This window comes from Gracilinanus agilis, chromosome 3 (assembly GCF_016433145.1).
Source record: "Gracilinanus agilis isolate LMUSP501 chromosome 3, AgileGrace, whole genome shotgun sequence".
Lineage (NCBI taxonomy): Eukaryota > Metazoa > Chordata > Mammalia > Didelphimorphia > Didelphidae > Gracilinanus > Gracilinanus agilis.
Window position 1 is genome coordinate 417,907,804 of NC_058132.1, and position 20,331 is coordinate 417,928,134.

Here is a 20,331-nt window from a genome sequence, read left to right on the forward strand (position 1 = left end):
GAGGTCAGAGGTCAATGAATTGGGCATGCAAATTAAAAAACTAGAAAGAGAACAAATTAAAAATCCCTATATAAAAACTAAAATAGAAATACTAAAAATTAAAGAATTACAACCCAGAATCTGGAAATTGATTATGGAGTTGCCTAATCTGGATCCTGCACCCCCTGGACTCTCTTTATGAGCAGGTATCCAGTTGCTATACTTTCCCTAGTGCTCCCACTGTTGCTGTTACTGCTGCTACCTCTAGGGTCCATAGCTAGAATGATGGCCAGCCTTCTACCATGGGAGGAGACCTCTATCTACCCTGCTGTCATTCATAGACCTCTTTCTGTCTCTAAGTTTCTCTACCGCTTTTGGAATTTCAAGCAGCCTTGAGAAGTTCAGGGAACATGCTTCTATCCTGTCCCCTATCTTGGATCCTGGAGTTTTGAGAAGATGCTTTGCTAGTTTAAGCCACCAGAATCCGATTTACAGATAATTACATAGCTAAGGGGTGTATGGTTTTGAGTTATATGGTGGTTCATCTATCTCTGCTATTCAAAAACTTGTAAAATTATTGATAATACTGAGGGCAGCCCAGTAGCTCAGTGGATTAAGAGTCAGTCCCAGGGATGGGGATTTAAATCTGGTCTCAAACACTACTTAGCTGTGTGACTCTGGGCAAGTCACTTGATCTCCCATTTCTTAACACTGCTGCCTTGAAACCCATACACAGCATTGATTCTAAGATGGAAGGTAAGAGCTTTTTTTTTTTTTTTTTTTTTTTTTTTTTTTTTTTTAAAGATTGATAATAAGACCAGAGGATTGGTTCTTACTTTCATCTCAGGGCTCCCTTTTGGAACTCATAATGTTGGGAGGAGAAAGACAGATTTCTGTTCTATTTAGCTAGTCACTATAGACCCTCTGAAGTTAATTAATAGACTTGGACCACAAAGAAGTTTAAAAATAAACAATAGATTTATAGAAAACAACTCAAATTAAAAACCACTTAACAAAACAGAAAAAAAGTGAAAAGTCTGAGCCTCCCTTCTCTCCTCTCTCTCTTCCTTACTCCTGTCATTACATTGCTGTTAGTTTTAGACCCAAACTCCTGGCTCAGAGCCTCTGATAGTCTCATTTCTTCACAGGGAAGAAAGAAGATGGTATGTTTGGAAGTGCGATTCCCAGAATTCACACAGCTTTTAGAACCTCTTCTAAGGTGCAGAAAAAAACCAAAGCTGCCACTTAAGACACAAAGATCAGAGCCTCAGGCTTCATTCTCAGAGTGTATTTCTCCTTAGCAGAGTGGTACTTGGGACAGTTCCTGGGGTGAGCAGGGTATTTGGGGTTACAACTTTAAAGCTCCCGGTTTGAAAATGTAAACCCAAAGGTATTGTATAATCCATTCCTGAAATTTTTTAAACCTTTTTTTTTTTTGCCAAGAAAATTTTAAAAGGCAATTATCCATTGTCCACAAAATCTATTACAGTGGTACCTTGACACACGAGTTTAATTTAGTTCTATGGCCAAGCTTGTAACTCAATTTGCTTATGTGTCAAATCAAATTTCCCCACTTAAATGAATGGAAATGCAATTAATCTTTCCTGGCCCCCAAAAACCACATGAATTTTTTGTTTTGTATGTTTTTAAATATGAAAATGTACTTTATAAATAACAAATAAATATATTTGTAGATAATAAGAAAGAATGTAAAGAAATAAACCTGCTTATGAAATGTTATTTACCTTCAAACTCAGGGAAAGATGCTGGCAGATTTGTGCGCTATAGCTTAACATAACTTACTCTCTACACAAGTAATGCTACATTTAAATGCAAAATTGATCTTACACATTACTTATGATATGTTACTTCATTGCTGAACTTAATTGCTATTTTTTTTACTTTACTTATCATCATTTTCTTCATTGAATTTTGGCTGTTTTGTCACACTTTTCCTGCATTTCACTTAGAGGCCATTACAACAAAAACCTTTTTATGGAAGTGTGTTTCTTCTTCCCTTTCAGAACGTTTTGATAATGTGTGAAACAAGTGTCACACAGCTCCAACCAGGACCTGTTGCAACTTTTTCTGGATGTGTCTTTTCAATAAACTGTTTAATTTTTTTCCCAAATCCTCAACATTTCCTTAATCTTGCTTGTACTGATTACCTCATCCACCTTGGGCTCCTCCCACAGGCAGAAGCTTGTGATTCAAATATTGACTCCTGACTTAAAGCAAAAAATCCTGATCGATCGTGACCGCTTGTATCTCAAGCATGACCGCTCCTGACTTAAGGTACTTGTGTATCAAGGCACCACTGTATTGTAAAAAATAAAATTAGTAGTTAAAGGTATATGGAACTACTTTACTAAGAAAGAATGTGAGCATAGGACTTCATTGCTTGATTAAGTGAAATTGGTTTTAACCAAGAGTTCTGTTTCTTATGGTCACTGATTTTTATTTTTAGATGTATATATTCCAATATTTCCAGTTTTTCTTTTAAAATTAAAGTTCCTAGAAAGTTTCCCTTTTCTAATGGTAGAGAGGAGAACTCTATTTACCCATCTCTCACAGATCATCCAAGAAATTTATTTTCCAGTTGTATTCCAGTTGCATTTTTCCAATCTCTGGAAACAGCTGTTGAGAAACTTCCTCTTGCAAGTCATGAAATCTAAAGAGAACTTAGAAAATAGCAATATCTTCTAGAAAGTCCCTGTTAGGGACTTGAATGAAGCTGCTTGTTCTAGCTCTGACATTCTAGGTTCTGTTGGCTTATTATTTTTTCTTCCAAATTCCCACAGGGAATGACTGAATTAATTTAATTTCATCTAAGGGATTCACTGCATCCAAATAAAAGACTTTTCTGTACATAGTTTAAATGGATTTGTTTGATTTATTAGATGTTGTTACTGATATAGTTACCAGTTGTTTATTGAACAGATAACTACCCTTACACATACTTTCTCCATTTTCTTCTTATTCTGTAACTATTACTTTTACTTGTACAAAAGCAAATAGTTTTGTTATTATAATTGTCTTTTAGAAGCTCCTTTATCTCATTTGGCTAAAAATTCTCCTCTTAGTAATAACTGTGCAAAGCATTTTCATTCTCTTCTATAAAAAAAGATATAACCTTTTATATTTAGGTTCAGTACATGTTTTGAGCTTAGTATGGGATATGATGTAAATGTCAATCTCAATTTTATTTCTGGGAAACTGTTTTGCAGTTTTACCAGCAATTTTTGGCAAAAAGCAAATCTTCCCCTCTCAATAATTTATATTCTTGGGATTATTCAACACTGGACTACTGTTTTCAATTGCTTCTATTTCTTATAATAATCTCTTCCATGTTAAATACTTTAAAATAAACAAAAACCTAGTACTAAAAAAAATTCCTAGTACTAAATCATTTTCAACTATTGCTTTATATTTTGATGTCTATAATGCCGCATATTCATATTTCATAAGGCCCATTTTAAAGTATCTCATGTATTTCTGAATTTATAGAAATGATCAAATTTGTTTCTGTTGGAAAAAGTCATTGTAATATATCTAATTTCACATTTCTGCTTCAATAATTCAGAAGTGTAATTAGATCCATGTTTGAGTTTCCTCTCAAATCATAGCAGTGGTTACTTTATCCTAGTTTTGGCTATCCTTGTTCTATGATTTAATCATTTAAAGTTATTTGTAATAAATAAATGTGATTTGGGCATTTGAAAAATTTCTCAGTAATAACTACAGTCTTCCTAGGATCAAAGACAAATTTTCCTGATCTGGGCTTCAGTCTCACTACCTTCTGGAAGGTGTTCTCTTATTCTAAGCATGTTTCCTAAGTTATAACTCATTAAGTAGACCGTTTCACCAACACTGCTGAAATTGAGGTCTGAATCCTGCTTCTTTTTTCCTTTTAAACTTGCAGGTAGGTCCAGTAAAGGGAAAACTAGTGAGGGTAAGCCAGTTTTACAATAAAAAGGTTTCTTTCTTTTAGTGTCATATGGAAACACATTTCACACAAATAAAATGACACTTCCAATAAAGTATTAATTTACATTAAACAGTGTGTAGTGGAATTGGTTCAAAATGGCTTAGGAGAGTAGATGATAAACTTTTTGGTGTAAGCATTTAGATCTCAGAATTGGCAAACTCTAACACTAACATGCTAATATTGGGCCTCAATTTACTCCTTTGTTGATTATGTAGACTTAACTGATGAAGGAAATGCTAACAAAGCAGATAAAACTTAAAATGTGTTATTAAGCATTTAGGGGAAGGGGCAGCTGGGTGGCTCAGTGGTTTGAGAGCCAGGCCTAGAGATGGGAGGTCCTTGGTTCAAATCTGGCCTCAGACACTTCCCAGCTGTGTGACCCTGGGCAAGTCACTTGACCCCCATTGCCTACCCTTACCACTCTTCTGCCTTGGAGCCAATACACAGTATTGACTCCGAGATGGAAGGTAAGGGTTTCAAAAAACAAAAATAAAACAAAACAAAACAACATTTAAAGGAGGTTGGCAGTACAGTGGATAGAGTGTGTGGTAGCTATAGTCAAGAAGACCTAAATTCAAATCTGGTCTCAGACACCATGTGATCCTGGGCTGCCTCAGTTTTATTATCTGTAAAATGGGGACAAGAACACCCACTTTACAGGGTTTTTGTGAAAATCAAAGGAAATAATAAATGTAAAAAAGCTTTTAGCCCAGTGCCTAATATAGTAGGTACTATATAAATGCTTATACCCTTCCCTTCCCATCTACCAGTACCCCACTGATTTTGCATCACTATTTTATTTTAAACTGAAGGCAAAATTTAAAAGGGCATGTGACAAGAGAATTTTTGGCTCAGGCTTTTTGCTGTGTTAAGAGAAAGACTATTAAGGGAAAGATACTCTGACTCAGACTTTATGGTACCATTATGATAAGAAGAGGATACTATGTCAGTCTCTATTTTGAGCTTCCAGGCATTATTCCTGGAAGCTAGAAGGTTAAACTACCTACAAAATCAAGGTTGTGAGAAACTAAGTCAGTTCTGATCAGCTGGAAAGGGTTTCTTCTTCCTCTTTCTATTATTTATTTCTACATGTGTATATCCTTATCTTTTTTCTTGCTTTCTGTAAAATTTCATTTTTTTAATGTAGCTTATTTATTCACATTCTATATAAGGTTGCTAAAACTGATGATCTGGGCTCACTAACATTAAGTTTTCAGTGTAGCCTATGCTCTGAGCATAATAATAAAACTGTAGTTAACTTTCTCTGCATTATTGATTCAATGAGTGGCAGCAGTAACTAATTGATGGAATTGAAGATAATTTTTCTCTCAAGCATTTATATTCATCCAATCATGCCTTTTCTTTCTCTATATATGATATTTTTCTTGAAATCATGAATAAAATGAGACTGGTCAGCTAGGAAACTGACTGCTTTCCAGTCTTAAGAAATTCATTTTAATAATAAGTGCTTGTTTACATATTTCAAATAAAACTCTTGCCCAGTGTTATTTTATTCAATTTATTTATGTAACACTGTGTATAAAGCAATTGATTTCATAAGCAATGATTTTGTACAATCATCTTGCAGAAATTTTTGGATAAATCCTAGTAATTTGTGAACATCAGGCTATTTCCCCTCAGATCCCCAGCCCCCAATAAGAAAGTGCTCAAAATCACCAGAGATTATGTGTGTTTTTTTTCTTTTAAGAGCAAATGAAATATGGGGGCAAGTTTTAGGAAAGGAGAACTTCAACTTTTAATGTCTAAAATGTGCACATAAAACAGGCACAAAGAAACATGTATTCTCATGAATTCTATATCACTAATATAGCAGAGGCAACAATCTGTACAACAAAATGCAACTATAGAAGAAAAAAAGACTAACTCATATGGAATACATTTAAAAAAGTATAGTTTTGCTTTTAAATGCATAGTGATAAGGAAAAAAACCCCAGCAAATAAAAGCAGCTAAAGTTCCACATAAATAAAAAGCATCCCCCCATTGATTCTTAAAGCATATTTCTTTAGGATTTAATATTTTGTCACAAAGCACAAGAATAATATGCAACTGGCTACAGAGCTACATAATAAATAATTAGGTAGAGAATCTACTCATGCATTAGTTAAGTACAGCTAAAATCTTTATATCACACAAAACCATTCATTAATAATGTAGTGTAAAGACTGCAATGTAAAGAAAGAGAATGTTACTGATTTGCATTAATTCATATTCAGGCATCTAATTATGTTACAGCACAGCTGTCAGAAGATGATAATGAGTAAATAATAAAACTGGGAGTTTTTTTTCCTTTCCACAATATTCTATAAATGAACACTGATGGGCAGAGAAGCAATCATGTTGCTGTCCAACATAACATCGGTCTAATTCTGCATCTGTTCAAAGAACTTGTAAGTTGGATTTTCATAGCCATTTTGTTGCATCTTGGAAAGGTGGCGCTCCTCAGGGGTAACTGCAGCATCAATCTGAAAAGGCATTCAAATGAAACTTGGGTCATTCGTTTGATCCATCCCGGCAACTAACACGCAAAAGAAAAAGATCTTAGTAATGCTTTTCCTGTGTCTACAGAATAGCACGTCTATAATAGGGCGCTCACCACCCCTGACACGCTCTGTTCTGCTAAGTTTCTACACTAGGCAGATGGAATCCCGCTCCGTAGAGCAGCTGCATTGGCTGTTCTGTGACCACCAGGTGGTGCTCAACACCACGACTGCTCACAGCATCTCTTCTCAAACTGCTCACATAAGTTCACAAAAAGTGCTAAAGATCATTTTATTTGAAAATCAGACTACTAATTGTGATGAAACATTGTGATTAAATTGAATCCAAGGTTCTGGAAAATTTCATGTCTTCAAGGAAAATAGCCAACGGTGAGAACCAAGACCATATGGGAAAATACTCAATCTTATGGTCACTTCTTTTTTACTATATTTATTATAACTTATTTCTGAGATTTTAGTGTATGTATTCAAGTGAAACTAACTCTGTGTAAGAATGGTTGTGTACTTTGTTGATAGGGGCTACTGGTTTAAAGGCTTTCTGCCTAATAAGTTCTCTGGAGAGAGCTCCAGAGTGAGACTCTTACTAGTTTCCTACTGTTCCTGACATTAGCTTCCTTCTTAAAATAATGCCATAGCAAATTAAGGACATAAAATAGCATTTCAGGTCTAATGTGGACCTTTAAATTTAACACTGTAAATTTAAATACTTGTAACATTTAGTCTCATAACTCATAACTTTTTTTTAAGACAATAGTTTAATAAATAGAATATTCACTCTCAGGGTTTCTCAGAAATTTTCATTTCTTTTCTAAAGATAACTGAAACTGAACAGATGCAATATATTATGGTTTGTCTCTAAAATTTAAGGCATGTTAAAAAAATTACTTATATGAAATAGGTACCCTTGTATAAAAAAAACCCAGCATCTGTTTCTTAAGAAAATGTGCATTAATTGTTTCAATAACTGTGCATTTTCTATCACGCATATGGCAGAAATGGGTCTCTTTTCATATGAACTCCCATAAATAGGAATTTAATTGATACAGCATGTGGTGAAGTGGAGAGGATGCTGAATTTAAGAGTCAGAGGAGCTGGGTTTGTATCCTGGCTTTGCTCTGAATATTTCGGTATACATTTCTTTCTATCTTTGACACCCAGGGGAATGTTGATTCCCTCATTAAACTAAGGCTCAATAACCTAAGTAGAAGAGCTAAGACTGGAATCAATGAGACCAAATCCAGAGCTGTTTCCACCATACCACATTTACTCATCATTTATAGAGAATTCTGTGAAACCCTTCCACAAGACCACAGTTCTCAATAGTGAAAATAAAACAGGCCAAAACCCAAGTGAGAGTGAATCATTAAACTATGGCTAGTTTGGGATGGAGCTAGATCTCATACTTTGAATAGAATGGAGCTAAAAAAATACTGCAGAACAATCTATACACAGAATTACAAATATTTTCCTTAATGTTATACAAGGGCATGTTATTCTATAGGTGTAGCCCAAAGGTTGGCATATTACATTATACTTTCGGAAGGTGGTAGTTGTTAAAAAGGATGGTGTTACAAATGCTTCCTCTGCTTCCTCATCCTTTCTAGTCATAGTTAGTCAAAAGCATTTCCCCTATTTACTTGAACAAATTATTAAGTATATATCTGACAAGTAGGCAGTATGAAGTCTTAAAATTCTCCCTACTATAACTTCTTGTTAAAGCATGACCTGCCTTATTTCCTTGGAATAAAATGGTCCACTATATAACAACTTAATTTGTCTTATGAGGCAATAATACAGTCTGCTCTAAATATAATTTTGCACAAGGGAATAATTTAGTCACAGATCTCTTCACTTACTTTTGATCTCCTTTGAAGTCAACAAATGAGGTCACCATGCTTTAATTGGCATATGTAATTAGCAACAACTTGATAGTTAAAAATGCCATCATCAAAGATTGGAGATTTAATATACATTCACATTACTGAATCGAAATCTGTCTTTCTGGAAGAAGCCATCTGAACAAGCTATTTTAATATGCTCTGAAACACCGTATTAGTGTTATATTAGAGATGGAGAAGTATTTTGAATTTTTACTATTTTTCTTGCTAGGGTAATATAGAAAAAAACTACTTTCAAAATTTAGAAAGGAGGAATAATAGAATCTTACTGATAGAATATTATATTTTTATCTTTTCTGGAAAGCACATGAATATCAACAATTACCAATAATAACCTATTCATTATTCTATTATTCATTAAAGGTGAGACAACATTTAGGTATTTTGCAGATCATCTTTTCATCCTCTGAAGTCAACTTCTCAAGACTGTTTTTGTATAAAATGGTACCCTCACAGGTTAATAATGTTTAATTCAGGTATTTCTATTAAGGTAGTCTCAGGTAGCCTTCAGTGTTATTTTCTCCAGGCTCCTTATTCCTACATCCCATTGTTATATTGCTACCAGTACCAGAGAAGGGCAGAATTTTGTCTTGAGATCACAAAGCATCTGATAAGTCACCACCTTTACAAATAGTGTCCATTTAGTTGTTTTTTTTTCCCCCCAATGAACCACGAATCCAATAATTTCAACAATGATTCACATTTTGTTCCATTTGGAAATATCCTTTTATATATTACAATTAAATTGTCCCATGCTCAGTTGGAATAGTAGGAGTATAGGTGGGAGAGTGGAAAGGAAACTGAGCTAAGGGTCAGCCATGATGCAAACTTCCTTCAAGTTCCCATCAGAAAAAAACCTATAACTTCAGTATTTTTGATTCATTGTGCTGAAACAACTGAAGGGAAGAATAACTGCTTTTTCCTTTAGTCCTATTGCCTCACTTCTCCCTAAATGAATTTTTAAAAAAGGGTAATGCTGTAATTTACTGAGATGTATAACAAACTAGATCTGGTATACCCCAAGATATATACATTTCAAGTCAGAAAATTCTGTTTATTTCCTGGACTGGAAAACACTCACAAAGATGGTTGTTCATAACTGTCCAGTCAAGCACTGATTCTGATTCAATGTTCTAATTATACTACCATTCTTATGAAGTATCAGGTAAAAAAGACGAAGGAAGGAAGAGAACAAATAAGAAGCAGTTCTTATATAGGAGGAGGATAGATGACTAATTAAAAAGATAGAGTTCAAAAACTACTGCAAAAAAGTAGAGTCCAATTTTAGTCACAATTATTTCTTGTTTCTTTAATGTTTAAATATTAAGAGACTACTCATATTTCTTGTTTTTGTCTACCTGCTCCTTATGTTTCATTTCTCATTAACCTAATCAATCTGGGTGACAGATTTGGATAGTCAATAAAAAGTTTGGTTGAGGAGAAGATTTTAAGTGTTGAATAAAATGTTACCCAAGGATTATCTGTGAGACTGTTCACAGTTATTTCTGTTCAAGAGTTAGTAGCATCAATCTTCCTAAGTGGTGAGTGAGAAATTTAACTGGCTGGTAGCATGGGGCTAGAAGCCAGGACCTGATAGAGATTTTAGGCACAGTTCTGTTTTTGCTTTGGTATGTGAAGTTAGGGCCACAGTTTATTTATGTGAAAAATGAAAATGTTGGATGGGAAAATGTGGAGTCCTTCCTAAATCTAAGAATTTTATTCAAGATCTGGGAAACAGAAATGGTGTACCAATTCATTTTTTTTGTAAATTATTTAAAACTCACTAAGCAATTTTAAAAAATCCTTAGAATCTATTTTATCTGATTAATTCATTATTTCACTAATCATCTCTTTAATGACTGATTTCGCAAAGCAGAATGTTAGTCTAAAAGAAAATATACATATACCTAACCTGTGTAATTATTTTCATCATCTTTTTGTTTATATAGAAAATGCTAGCATTTATTTCTTCATACCTTGCTATGGTCATGGGCTGGTAATCAGGACAAAAGTTTTTTAGATCCTTAATTATGCAGTAGAATATTTACTACTTACTTAAAAATGCAGAGATTCAGAAGGATCATTGGAAGTGAAAACAGGAGGGTAAACAATAATATTCAAAGTTGCTAAACAAGATCCCTAATAACATTATTCTTCCATATTATTTTTCCAAGCACAGCTGTTGAGCATATGGTACTTTCAATAAAACTTTGCAAGTCACCTATGATTTTAAACTCTGCAATGAAACCACCCCCTTCCCCCCACTACTATCTGTGGCTAGGTTTGACATAAAAGCCAATTAAACAAATCAAATTTCAGAGCTTACTTCTTAGAAAAGAAATACAATGGTGATTGAGATTATAATAACATTAAAAATTCGAGGAAGTTGATTCTGGTGATGACACCTTTCTTTCTTCATTCATTTCTAACACTTCTATTCAGGCTTTACCTTCTTTTTCCAAATAGCTAATACCCTCAAGCCCTCATTGTTTTGTATCTACATTCTTCTTATAACCTCCTACATTTAAGTGTTTTTGCGTTCTACTATTCACTTCTGAAATCTAACCTCCATACAGCTGCCAAATATAACTTTCCTGAGGCACAGGTCTTCATTATTTTACTCCCTTGTTTGAAAACCTTCAGGAGCTCCTTACTATTTCTAGGACAAAAAACAAATTCCTTATACCATGGTATTTAAGGTCTTTGAGAAACTGGCTCCAACTTGAAAGTTATTACCTGAATTCAACCATCTGTCTTTTCTCTCTCTATGTGAAGTACACAAGCTCTCTTTTACCTACCTATCATAATCCTTATTTTCTTTTAAGGCTAAGCTCTATTCTGTCTTCTCAATGAAGCCTTTTTTGCTCCTCTCAGTTTTAGGGGGAACCCTTTAAAATATTCTGAACGTATTATGTACATGTTGCAATTCCTCAGTAGAATATAGGCTTCTTTAAGAACAGATTGATGAGTTAAATTTTGATTATTTGAAGGTTTCTATGTAATTTTTATTTCTGAGCCAAGATTTATCTGGATAGGATCTGACTAGTCTGTGGTAGGTAGAGGGGGAAGGAGGTATCATAGATCTAAGCTGGAAGGGACCTCAGAGGTCCTTGGATCCAATAATTTCATTTTTGAAATGAGAAAATGATGGAAATCCTTGTGAGTCTGTTTTTCGTATGTGATTTTATACTTAACAGATCCTTGATAAACATCTGTTGAATAAAAGGCCAAAGACAGGTACTACTTTTTGTTAACAAATGCAAACTTTTGTTAAAAAACCCTTAAGAACCATTTATCAATAAATGCGGAATTGACCTGAATTGAGATTCTAGTGACTTTTGCTTTGAGGTGGTAATTTTTGGACTATATGTAATTTCATAGTTTCTTTTACATATATTCCTCAATGACCACTTGTGTAATGCAGGGTTTTGTACTGCAATATTAGCTTAGGCAAATGCACATACACAGTTGATTTTACCTACCTCTACTACACCATGGTGGATAGATGTGTACTGTTTCTTCTTCAGCATCACCAAGGTGAAGACAATAACTGTTGCTATGACAATGCCACCCACCATGAGTCCAATGATTGCACCCTTGTTTGAATTCATATCTTCAGCAAAGAATACCTTCAAAACAAAAAGAGACTTAATTACTACTGAACGCAGTTTTACATACATAACCAAAAAATTTATTTCAAAGTTGTCTGTCTAAATGAAATGTTCCTTTCTTATACATCTCTTGGTTATTTCAGTGTCTAATTATTACTAAAGGAGGTTTTTTTGTTTTTGTTTTGTTTTTTTTTCCAAGAGTGATAATTGCAGTCTATACTAAAATTTGCTGCTTCCTTGGGGATTCTTGTAAATCTATTTTGGTATTTATAGCAGCACTTATTGTAGGAGCAAAAAATTGGAAACAAAGTAGATAAAAATTGATTGGGCAATGGCTAAACAAATTGTGGTATGTGAATGTAATGAAATATTACTTTGCTATAAGAAATGATGACTATGAAGAATACCAAGAATCATGGAGAGATGCAAAGCAAACAATATACAAAACAAATATAACAATGTAGGAGAAAAGAATAACCATCAAAAGACAATAAAAAATGAAAGTTGCAAAGTTATAAAGAACAAGCTTGGATCCAAAGAAGAAATATGACATGACATTTCCCCCCACTCCTTTGCAAAGACAAAGGGTCTATGAGTACAGAACACTGCATATGCTGTCAGTTTTGTAGGTTTTTTTTCTTCCTTTTTTTCCTTAAAAAAGAAAAGAAGCTTATATGGGATATCTGTTAGTGGAAAAGAAGGAAAATTTAGGAAGAAATTTAGCAATATAAAAACAAAAGATATTGATAAAAACTTATTTTTTAAAAATCTAAAAAAACAATTTAGGAGTTTCTGGCTGTCTCCTTTACACTACTCTTACAAAAATTTGTAAAGTAAACCAGACCAAAAAATTACTATGAAGTCTGATGAGAGACTATGATGATCTCCACTCCTTCCTGAATTGCACAAAAAATCATCCAGAAACCTGGTTGAAAGGAAAAGGAGCCAGCAAAACCAGTGCCAACGCAGGAAAACCAGTAGATAGCCTCTCAGTAAGACAAGAATTATCCAGAGAGGTAGTCTGCAAGGTAATATGTCTAGATTCTGTAAGACCAAAGGCAGCCCCCTAGAAAGACCCAGGGAAATGAGAAAGCCTCAGAGTAGGTATGTTGGAATACTTGGAGAGTGGTAGTGATTGGAGTGATGTGATAGTGCTTACACAAAGACACATATACATGGCTATTATTTGGACAAATATAGCTCTGAAAAATAGTGTAAGGTAATAAGAACTGTTCTTTTCCCACTGCAGAATACAAGTTTTCTCTACCCATTTAGTGCAACACTTTATGATTCTAAGATTATTCTAAAGTCAGCTTTTGGTGTGTAAGTTAGTAAATAAAATCAAGGGGCCACTGAAATACAGATAAAAGGAATACATGCTAGTATGTAATGAAATTTTGAGCAAAAGGGTTTAAAACAAAAGGTTAATTTTTATACTTACCAATTTTTGATGATGTACTTCATATCCTGAATCATGTCGGAACTCTGCATCCATCTTTACTTCTGATATCTCCTCTGTTTTAATGTTTGTCAGTCCAGAACCTGCATTGGATCATAATTAAAAATACACTAAAATTGTAATTGTTCAGGGGTATATTATTTAATTCACTGTAGGCCTTTATATGTTTTCTCTTTAGGTAAAAAATATTAAAGTTGAGTATTATTTAACTGAAGAAGGAAATGGCAAATCATTTCAGAATCGCTGCCCAAAAAATTCATGGACATTATTGACCATGGGGTCATGAAGAGTTGGAAATGATATGACTAAACAACTGCACAACAACTGAACGAACATGTTTTGGGGGTCCGTACCTATCATATTAAAGTACATTCATGTTTATTGAGTTAGATATTCTAGTAGGATATTTACTGGAGAGTGCAAACAGTTAAGAATATCCTTTTTGAGAATGCTTCTATTCAACTAACAGAATTTTTAAGTTAACAACTTTCCTGACCTGCACAAGCCCTATTCTGATGCTTCATCATAGCACAATGGTGATGATGAATTCTTTGAAGGCTAGGCCAGAGGAGCATGAGCTCTGCAACAATGTATTTTACTTGAAAGGCTTTGAGTACGCTATTGATTAAAGAACTAGCTAAGTATAGAAAAGCACATAACCAATAGGCAGGTCACTTGGTGAGAAATTTTTTTTGGCCATAAAAACTAAAGAAAGAAAGATAATATAGTCTTCAGTCCTCTACGAGAAGACCTCCTGTTTCTGCAATGATATCAGCAGAACAGTGAAAAAGGGGGAAGAATATGGTAAGAATTATACAATTTTTATTTAGCTGTTTGTATTCTAAAGGTAGGATCTTTGTCCACTCACCAACAAATGGACAGACTGTAGGAATTGGATTATATCAATCTTGACATTCTTATTATAAATGCAGTGGGAAAACAAAAGGTTATCATTAAATAGAAAGATGGTTCTTACTGGAAAGAAAAATAGAATTGGAAATCTGACTCACACCAGACAAAATTTATATAGCACCAAGTATATACTAGGCACTGTGCTAAAAGCTTTACAAATTTTAAACCTTACAATGCAGAAGAAAACAAACATTGTTTCATGATTATTTCATTTTGCAGTACTCAAGGAAAGAGTTTTGCAAAGAAAATACCTGCACTTATGAGCTAACTTTTGTAGTAGAGAAAAAAAAGGAGGTAAAGAAATTCTATGAAGAACTAATTCATTTTATGGTGAAGTGTTCCAGATAGTTTCTGACTGCAACCAAGCCCCTGCACATTTCAGAGCCTTTAACTGAGATAAAATTCACTCAAAAGGATATTTATTGACTTATTTTCAAGAGTATGATATAGAATTGAAAGAGAAGATATATTTTTGGACAAAACTTGCAAAGAGATAATAGCTAGGCCCAGAATTAAACAGGAGGAATAAAGTAGACTAGATTGCTTTTTTGTCTGATTTTTAGATTTCACTATGAAACAAAGGCCTTTTAATTTTTTTAAGGCGAGAATCACAATACCCATTATAACTATAATATAATGCAAAACACATTTCTGTCATATCCCAAAAAAGTAAGAAAAAGAAGAAAAAAAAGTATGCTTCAGTCTTTATTCTGAGGCCCTCAATTCTCTATCTGGAGGTGAACACCATTTTTCTTTCTTTTCTTTTCTTTTCTCCCCAAGTATCTCAGTCCTTCCTCCCTACTTTCCCCATACCATAGAAACCATCATCTGGCAAACAGATGTGTATATATAAATTATGTCTTTTGTGTTTCCATTTTTCAGTTCATTCTCTGGAGGGAACATTCACAAATTATTTTTCAAATATTAAATCTGTAGCTGGATATAATGTTACCTTGGTTCTGCTTGCTTCACTCTTCATTATCTGATAGTTTTTTTCAAGTGAAAAAAAAATTAACCTGTGCAGAAATATTCCAGATTGCACCTTTCATAATGAGTCTATCCAACATTGCTATTACTGTGTGAACTGTTCTACTGTTTTTAATCACTTCACTTTGCATCATTTCATAAAAATCTTTCGAGGTTTTTCTGAAGTCATTCCTATCATCATTTCTTACAGCACAATAGTATTCCGTCACATTAATATACCATTACTTGGTCAGTGGTTTCCCAGTTGATAGATATCTCCCCGGTTTCTAATTCTTTAGCAGAAAATGTATTTCCAATACCAAATTATTTTTAATGATTACAGTTTTTGAGGTATAATTTGAAATAAAGTACCCCAAGTTCCCCTTCCTTTACTTTTTTTCATTTACTCCCTTAATATTTGACCTTTTGACAAATTGGTTTTTTCCCCTAGCCTTCTGAAATATCATATTAAAAATCTTGTGTGATCATAACTCTATCTATCTAACTTCATCCATGGTAATTGATTTCTTTCTTTCTTGCTACTTTAAGTATTTTTCTCCTTGACTATGGATTTTGGCTAAAAAAATTTTCTGAGTTTTCCTTTTGAGATCTCTTTTAGGAGGTAACTGGTGGATTCTTTAAATGTCTATCTACTTTTGCCCTCTGGTTCCAAGATATATGTGAGTTTTCCTTTATAGTTTTTTGAGTTTATGATGTCTAGATTCTTTTTTTTTCTTTTTTTGATCATGGCTTTCACATAGGCCAATGATTCTTAAATGATATCTCCTTAATCTTTTTTCCTATTTTACAATTTCTTCCATGTTTTCCCTAGTCATGTGGCTTTGTATAATTGTTTCTTGATGTCTCATAGAATTGTTAGCTTCTACTTGACCAATACTAATTTTTATGAAGTTATTTTCTTTGGAGAGATTTTCTAACTTTATTTTTAACTATTTGGCTAATTCTGAAAGTTAAGGAGTTTTTGTTTTTATATTTTTTGTGCCTCTTTTATTAGGCTGCTAAATAATTTGTCTTAAAATTTTTCTTATGTAGCTCTCATTTCTTTTTCTAATTTTTTCCTCCATTGTTCTTAATTAAAAAAATTTTTTTTGTTCTTAAAAAAATCTCTTTCTTTAGCACGTCTAATGATTCTTGTTGGGCTTAAATCCAACTTGCATTTTTTCATAAAGGCTTTGCTTGTAGATGTTTTCAAGTCTTGTCTTCTAAGTTTGTGTCTTGAGCTTCCTTGCCACCACCACTTTTAGGTCAGATTCTTAATTTTGCTCATTTTTCTAGGATTTGGACTTCATGTTAGAGTTCAGTTCTGTTCACCTCTGGGATAAGGAAGGGGAATGTCCCCTTTCTTCTTGTTCTGCTGCTTTTGCAATTTGGTTTGGGGTGTGTTTAAGATTCTGGTGCTTCCAATGTGATACGATCTGAGAAGAGGTCTCTTCACTATCTTTCTAGTTTCTGTTATGGTCCTTTCCCAGGTAGAGGTCATGCTCCTTAGTGGCCATGACCTTTCTTGGTCTTGCCCTTCTCTTCCTTCCATTTATACTGTATACATCTTTTGTGTATATAGATATTTACATGGCATTTCCCCTCCATTAGAATGTGAGCTACTTGAGGGCAGATGGTATATTTAATAAAAGCCAAGTGACTGATTGCTCAAGGTTAAGTAGGCCTAACACTGAACCAATACAGAAAACCAGAAAGCAAGGGTATTCATAAAATTATGTATGTGCTATTTCAACCACATTTAAAAGTCATCAATGTGGGTATTCCCTCCAATGTTACAGATTGCAACCTGCCCATATTTGTTTATCCTATTCTTATCCATGTTTCCTCTTAAGTTTGTAATAGGACAAAAATATTAATTGCCAAAGACCAGAAAGTAGAATTACTTTTGTCAAGATACCTGTAGTTCCTGAGGTTTTGAGATTCTATTTCTGTCTCAATAACTTAAAGACCTAATCTAGATACCTTGAAAGGGTGAAAATAAGAGATGTTTATAGTGTAAAAAATTTCCAATAACACAAGTAGTGATTGAGTCACTACTACTATACTAATCTATATGTATACTATATGAATACATATACAATATACCTATACTATACTAAACTAATATACATATCTATACTATACTAATTTCACAAATAGTTGCTGTAGTTTGTTTCAAGGGGCATCCTTAGGCCTTTAAAAATATTGCTTAATTATTAGTTCAAGAAAGTCATGACATAGAAGAAAAGCTGATTAGACATAGGTTTTATTAATTTTGACCTTGAGAACAGAAAAAGGCTTCAATGACATTGTTATTTGAACAGTGCTCTTATTTATAATAGATATTGCTTTCTCTATAAAGGTCTCTTCAGACCCAGCAAATCATAGAGCATAGTCAGAGAAGGTTGATCAGCTAAGCAAGTTAAATACCTGGTCGAGTTGTCAGTCCTCGGTCAGCAGCAGGGCGGGCATCAACAGGCTCAACTAGGCATAGGAAGCAAGACACATCAGAAAACAAACAAAAGAAAAACACCAAGAAAAGATGGTAAGTCAATTGCCCTGCAGAGTAAAAGAAGGAAAGCATGAACCATAAACAAATTGGAAAGCGTAATAGCTGAAAAGATTTATATTAAATTAATCCTAAAACTAAAGGAAAGGAAAGGAAAAGAAAGGAAAGACCATCGCTTCATAAAGCTTCAATTTTACTGCTAAGTTCATCTAACCCAGCAACAACTTTCTAATCAGTGGTAACCAGAATGGAGAATAGAATCAAGATTTTCTTCTCTGCTTATTTAAATAATTTCTTAGAGTTTAATAAAAAAAATTGATGCCCAGCTCAACTTAAAATCTTAATGACAGCTGTTCTTTACCATGTAAATTTAGAGAATCACCTAGGAAAGTTATAACTTTGGAGAAAAAAGGAATAAAAAGTCTGCATTGAAGCAATCTGCACTTCTCCATATAGTTTTTGGTTTGTGGAGTGAAAAAAGGGAAGGATGTGCTTTATTTTTTCAGTCTTATTATAATTTCTACCTAAATTGTTAATTGTTTCAGCACTTAAAAAGCATTCAAAGCTTTTTTGTCTACATGACACCCACTTACCTCTACACTTATATCCCATGAAAATGTTTCCATTCATTCTCTTCTTTGGTAAACTTCATTACCTTATTTCCCTGGAACTTTTCCTTATGCTTTTCCCATCTCTATACCTTTGCTCATCTTTTCTTTCTTTCCCTTTCTGGGAGGACTACATAATGCCCCATAATCTCTGACTACTGAAATGCCAGGTTCCTCACAAAACCCAGTTCAAATGCTATGTCTTTCATGCAATCTTTTCTTACCTCCTGAGAGTGTAGCAGAGGTGTCAAATATGAAGCCTTGCAACACTCCTCCTGAGTGCTGATGGGAACCAGGTTAAAAATGTAATTGGGAAATATTTAACAAAATAAATTTTAAAATACAATAAAACTAAAATAGATGTGTGTGTGTGTGTGTGTGTATGCACTTGCATGCATTAAACTGTACATAAGGATCTCTGCAGGCCTAAAAGTTATCTATATTTTATTGTATTTTTAACTATTTTGTTAAATACTTCCCAACTATATTTTTTGGACACTATTCTTTAGGACAAGAATTGCATTTCCACTTGTTTGCAGTACTGTTCACTTCTTCCCTTTTGCACTCATTCAGGTATATTTAGGACACTTGGATTTACACAATAGCTTAAATGTTACTTCTAAAGTACCATTGCCTTGGCTACCAATTTGAATCCTTCAATTTTTGGAAAGCTGCATGGAATGCTCTTTCTTCAGGTCTTTTTAGTTGACCTCTACAATGGTGAGTCAAAAAGAAACACCTTTATGAGGGGCTCTTCTCCAGGCCAAAAAAGTCTTGAAGACATCTTCTTTGACTTTTATAAGAAACCTAGCTAAACCTACATATTGTATGTGGGGTGAGGAGAAACAGATGGAGAAACCCTTGCCTATCACATCCTATTTCTTGGTGGCAGGGTCTTACAAGTATTCTAGAGGACTTTCCACCATTTAAATGACTTTAGTTCCATTGCTGGACAGCCTTAACCTTGGGGAGAAGAAAAACCTAGAATTGGCAGTGTTCTAGGGAAAAAAAAATTTAAAGAAAATAGAAAAAAATTGTAAAAGGTTGTTCTGTTGTGTTTCCAGTTGCATCTGACTCTTTATGACCCATTTGATCCTTTCTAAGCAAGATACTGGAATGGTTTGCCATTTCCTTAACCAGTTCATTTTACAGATGAGGAACCTGAGCCAGACAGGATTAAGTAACTAAAAGTGACTTGCCTAGGATCACACAGATTTGATTTCAGGAACATGAGACTTCCTGACTCTAGGCCTGGTTCTCTATATCCACTGTGCCTACTAGCTGCTAGCAAAAACAAAAAGAAAAATTTTAATGGCCCTGGAAGAATGACTAAATTTAGAAGATGAAGACTTAAAATCTTAAGCTTTGCCTCTTCCCTTCAGAAGATAGTGTCCTAGGTCTCAATGATCTTGGTGCATGTAGAGACCGATGCCAAATATTTGTAGTTCATAGATGAACTCCTGAAGTAAGGCAGTGTAATGAGCAGGTGAAGAAAAACCAAACTGCTATAAGCAGCTTTAGCACTGGGACTAACTGCATCATTAGTCAGAGTTCTCTGTATTAAGGTAGTCTTTGTGGTTCACATTGAGTCTTATACTAGGCAGAGACATTAAGCAAAAGTAGCACCAAGAGCATAAAAGCTGCAGGAGAGATGATGACAGCTTCATCACAGACACTATTTTTTCACCATGACTGAAATAATTTATCATGCTGGTGCCACTGTTGATTCTAAAACTTGCTCTATACCAGTGATTCCCAAAGTGGGCGCCACTGCCCCCAGTGGGTGCTGCAGTGATCCAATGAGGTGGTGATGGCCACAGGTGCATTTGGGGGCGATGAATAATTGTAAGGGGGCAATGAATAACTGTAAGGGGGCAGTGA

General features: G+C 34.2%; 1 protein-coding gene across 4 annotated transcripts in view; it reads right to left on the reverse strand.

Annotated features, from left to right (window-relative positions):
- Positions 1-5,472: 5,472 nt before the first annotated feature.
- The window catches only part of LOC123242484 (amyloid beta precursor protein), a 174,294-nt gene continuing 159,435 nt past the window's right edge, over positions 5,473-20,331 (reverse strand). For 2 of the 4 annotated variants that reach the window (XM_044670275.1, XM_044670272.1), the window contains 4 exons: positions 17,764-17,817; positions 13,438-13,538; positions 11,868-12,014; positions 5,473-6,451 (listed from right to left, as the gene is read on the reverse strand). In XM_044670275.1, coding sequence (XP_044526210.1) covers positions 6,350-6,451; positions 11,868-12,014; positions 13,438-13,538; positions 17,764-17,817 — 404 coding nt within the window. In that variant the 3' untranslated portion in view covers positions 5,473-6,349. The remainder of the gene's footprint in view (positions 6,452-11,867; positions 12,015-13,437; positions 13,539-17,763; positions 17,818-20,331) is intronic. The other 2 variants (XM_044670276.1, XM_044670274.1) reach the window with 1 other exon arrangement.